Source organism: Bison bison, unplaced genomic scaffold (assembly GCF_000754665.1).
Source record: "Bison bison bison isolate TAMUID 2011002044 unplaced genomic scaffold, Bison_UMD1.0 scf7180017864371, whole genome shotgun sequence".
Taxonomy (NCBI): Eukaryota; Metazoa; Chordata; class Mammalia; order Artiodactyla; family Bovidae; genus Bison; species Bison bison.
In genome coordinates, this window is record NW_011494943.1 from 425,801 (window position 1) to 430,294 (window position 4,494).

A 4,494-nucleotide genomic window follows, 5' to 3' on the forward strand; every position below is an offset into this window, starting at 1 on the left:
GTCCTGAAGCCCTGGAGAGGCAGGGGTGGTGAAGACTGGCCAGCGGAACGTCAGAGGCCCAACCCCTCCCCTAACGGAGCAAAGGACAGACTCAGCATCAGCCTGGTCAGTCCATGGCTGTAATCAGATGAGGACACAATTGATTACTCTGTTTTCAGCTGTTTGGGTTTAATTCCATTCACGTGGTTAAGCTGGGCACCTTGAAGGTTAAAGGAATACAAGTGTGATTCAGGTCTTTCTCACCACTTCACTCACGCTGGATCAGGCCCAAGTCAACCCTAAGGCGTAAGGTGGGGTGAGTAAGCAGCATCTACTGCTGTCCTTAAACACTTCATGTGGCCCGGGTCAGCCTGAGATCTCTGGCCTGCTGCTGCCCATGAAACCTCAGGTGCCCTGAGGCTGCTGTAGGGCCTTGAGTCTTGTGGAGTTCATAGAAAAGCAGAAGGTACGCCTGGGTCTGTGAGGCCCAGCCCTTCTCAGGCAGGGTCCCTGTTTCCTGCCCGCTTGTCCACATCCCCCGTTACGCTGCCTGTCTGTTTGGGGGCGGGGAGGGGGCGGTGGGATCCAGCCCCAGGACGTGGCCTGATGATGCCGGGAATGGATGAGCGAGCACATGAACGACTGAATGATGGCAAGCGGACAGGTCCACGCTGAGGGGGCCCGGGTAGCCCAGGGGAGGGGCGGGGTCTCTGGAGGACAGCTGAAGGCTGGGAGGTAAAGAGGCCATTATCCCAAAGGCAGACTGTGTTTCTTTCACGTAGGAGCACAGGACACAGCCCTCCAAGAATAGGAACACTCGCGACCACCGCTGCTAAGAAGCGGTGGTGTAAGTGAAAGTCGCTCAGCTGTGTCCCCACTCTTTGCAGCCCCGTGGACTGCACAGTCCATGGAATTCTCCAGGCCAGAAGACTGGAGTGGGTAGCCTTTCGCTTCTCAAAGGGGTCTTCCCCACCCAGGGATCAAACCCAGGTCTCCCACATTGAAGGTGGACTCTTTACTGGCTGAGCCACAAGGGAAGCCCAAGAATACTGGAGTGGGGGGCCTGTCCCTTCTCCAGGAAGGGGTGTTCTTTCTCTTCTGTGCATTCCCAACTCAGGAGCTGAACTGGGGTCTTCTGCACTGCAGGTGGATTCTTTACCAACTGAGCTACCAGGGAAGCCCAAGAAATACAGTGCTAAGTCGTCTCCGACTCTTGCAACTCCATGAACTGTAGCCTGCCAGGCTCCTCTGCCCATGGGATTCTCCAGGCAAGAGTACTGGAGTGGGTTGCCATTTCCTCCTCCAGAAGAAGCTGCAGTGATGGTGTGGAATGAGGACCCTGGGTTCTCATCCCAGCTGGGTCCCGGCAGCTACCAGGTCACCCTCCTCCAGCGGGGAGGGTCCGGTCTGGGGTCCTCAGACTCTCTTCCAGCTCAGACTCAATTCTGCCTGGGCCAGTGACGCGCGGGTCCCTCGCGGCTGACCCACCTGTGGGACCAGGGCTTCCCGGGGCACAGCGGTCAGGAACCAAGTGTCAGGAGTCCAGTGTGCCCGAGCGGAAACAGCACCACTCACCCGAGAGGATAAAGAAGATGCCTGAGACAAAGGCCAGGATGGTCCTGTGGGGACGGACGTGTCCGATGTTGCTCAGGATGAAGCCGATGAACATGAAGAAGAGGCTGACCAGGGGGAACGGGGTGGCCGAGCGAATCATTTCTGACCGAGGGGACGGAAGGGTGCTGTCAGCCTCCAGGGGCTCATTCTGCGATCACCCGCCCCCCAATCTGAGCAGCCTGCCAGCGTCCCCCAGCTGGTCCCCCAGCCCCCGCCCTGTGTGAGTGGCCGGCCTCCACCTCTTCCTCGGTGGGCTTTCGTCCCTCGGCCCTTCACCTGCGGGGTCTGTGCTAACCCGGCGGTTAGCGTCAGAACCGCACTGCAGCTTCATCTGGGGTCCAAGCCGGCTCTGGTGAGGCCAAGGCCATGGTGTCAGTGCATCAGTCTTGCTGGGGGACGGGGGTGGGGAGAGCTTGGTTCAGTCCCCTGGGGCTAATGGCGTGAATGTCTGTGCCCCACAAAGTGAAAGTCGCTCAGTTGTGTCCGACTCTTTGCGACCCCATGGATTACACAGTCCATGGAATTCTCCAGGCCAGAATACTGGAATGGGTAGCCTTTGCTTTCTCCAGAAGATCTTCCCAACCCCAGCATCAAACCCAGGTCTCCTGCATTGCAGGCGGATTCTTTACCAACTGAGCTATGAGGGAAAGAAAGTGAAGTCACTCAGTCGTGTCCGACTGTGACTCCCTGGACTGTAGCCTGCCAGGTTCCTCCATCCATGGGATTTCCCAGCAAGAATATTGGAGTGGGTTGCCATTTCCTTCTCCAGGGGATCTTTCCTGACCCAGGGGTCAAAGCTGGGTCTCCCGCACTGCAGGCAGATTCTTTACTGTCTGAACCACTAGGGAAGCCCCACAAAACTCACATGTTACACCTAACACCCAAGGGATGGTATCTGGGGCTGGCCTCGGAAGGACTCACGTCATTGGGGTGGGGCCCTCATGAAGGGGGTCAGTGCCCGTAAGAGAGACAGGCGAGCCCCTCAGCTGAGCCACCACGAGAAGACACAGCAGGACGGCCTGGGCTACGCGCTGGGGAGAGGGTCCTCACCAGGAGCTGACCAGGCCGGCACCTCGATCCTTTTAAAAATTATCTTTTAACTTTAACTTTTTGGCTGCACCATGCAACATGTGGGGTCTTAGTTCCACAATCACACCTGTGCCCTCTGCATTGGAAGCGTGGAGTCTTAACCACTGGACCTCCAGGAGAGGCCCTGGCGCCTTGGTCTTGGCCTTCTAATCTCCAGAGCTGAGAGGATCGCCTTTCTGCTGTTTCTAAGCTGCCTGGTCCGCGGTTTGCTGGGGCCGCCCATGCGGAGGACACTGGGTGTGGACGCCCTCTCCTTGGTCGGGTCACAGCAGCTGGCAGTGCCAGCAACCTGACCCCCCGACAAACACTCTGCAGCGCAAGCTCGGCGACTCTGGTTGGCACGGCCAGCTGAGTCCCGGGGCGCTGGCTCTCAAGAAACAAGCTGCCTCTTCCCCCTGCCCCACTCTGCCCCATGCAGCCCATGGCCCGGGGTGGAAGGTCAGAGACACCTACTTAGTACGCTGACCGTGGACTCCGAGGTCAGCTGGGCGCTCGCGGGCATCACGTACTCGATGGTGAAGCAACGCCCCTGCTCCTCACCTGCAGGACAAGAGCCGCTTTTGCTCGGGGCCTTCGGCGAGCTTGTCTGGAGGCTCTAGCAGGCGAGCATAGCTACTCGTGCACCCTTGACCAAAGACCAGTCCTCCCCATTGGTTGTCCTCCTCGGCTGAGTGCACAGCTCCCGGAGGGGTGCGCAGGGAGCGCGGGATGCGGGGGGAAGGGGACGCCCGCTTGACCAGCCCGGTCACCTGAACCAGCCCTGGGGATCAGTGGGGCGACGGTGTCCCTGCCAGATGCTCCTCACGTCCTTTGGGTCCTCCTGAGCTTGGGTTTGCAGCTGGCACGTTCAAGTGGCATGGGCAAGCGCTTCTAGAATCTTTGACCCCCTGTGTATTTACACCTGAGCTGGATCTAAGCCCTTGGGGGCCTGTCCCTGGCTGGTGGCCCATGGTGGACAGAGGTGGACACTCATCCTGATGTCACATTTTCCCCAGAGAAGCACCAAAGCTGCATGAAAAGCGATCAGCACAGCAGCTTGAGGCTGCGTCAGATGTCTGGTGGCTTGGGGGCAGGAGCCACCGAGGGTGGCACATGGCTGGCTCAGGCGCCCCAGTGTGGGAGCCGAGGAGCAGAACCCGTGTCGCCACCTTGGTGGCCGGATCCGGGTGACCTAACGCTGCTTCAGATTTAAGCAGAGATGGAGGCCGCACGGTGCAGGAGGTGGGAGGTGGGGCCGGCGCTGGATGTCATTCACGAGGCAGACTCGGCCAGGCCTCCAGGTGTCATCCCTGCTGAGCACGAGTGGGTGCCCCCCAGCAGAGCCCTGCCATGAGGCTGGGAGGACCGAGTGTGCCCTGTGCCCACGGGCGCCTGGGTTACAGAGCCTCTAGGAAAGGCTGCGTGGACCCGCTGTGGTGTTTCCAGGCAGCCTTGAACAAAAGATGCTCTTGTGAAGCCTGGCTCCTGGTCATGATGAAGGGATAAGAGCAGAGTGCGTGGAGTAGCAGCTCTGGGTGGGGGCAGGAGGCCCACACAGGCCGGATGGAAACCTGCTCCCTCTCGCCGAGTTGGAGAGACTGCACCTGGGTTTTGTCCCTGCCATTCCGTGGACAGACAGAGAATGTGCTAGGAGTTCCCCGGGGCCATGTGCATTCTCAGGTGGGAAGACCCGGGTCTCGGAGGGGAGAGGACCTGCCTGATGGACACTGATGGGCAGGGCTGGCTGCCAAGGGGAGCACGTCCGCGGGAATGCCTCCTTCCTGCAGGGACGCTGCTTCCCAGGGGGTTTGGGGTCGGGGAGCTGCTCCTCTC

General features: G+C 59.8%; 1 protein-coding gene across 1 annotated transcript in view; it reads right to left on the reverse strand.

Annotated features, from left to right (window-relative positions):
- The window catches only part of CACNG5 (calcium channel, voltage-dependent, gamma subunit 5), a 7,818-nt gene that overhangs the window by 1,289 nt on the left and 2,035 nt on the right, over nt 1-4,494 (reverse strand). The window contains exons 2-4 of the mRNA XM_010856473.1: nt 3,314-3,442; nt 3,136-3,222; nt 1,555-1,695 (exon numbers count right to left, since the gene is read on the reverse strand). Of these exons, the coding sequence (XP_010854775.1) occupies nt 1,555-1,695; nt 3,136-3,222; nt 3,314-3,442 (357 nt within the window). The remainder of the gene's footprint in view (nt 1-1,554; nt 1,696-3,135; nt 3,223-3,313; nt 3,443-4,494) is intronic.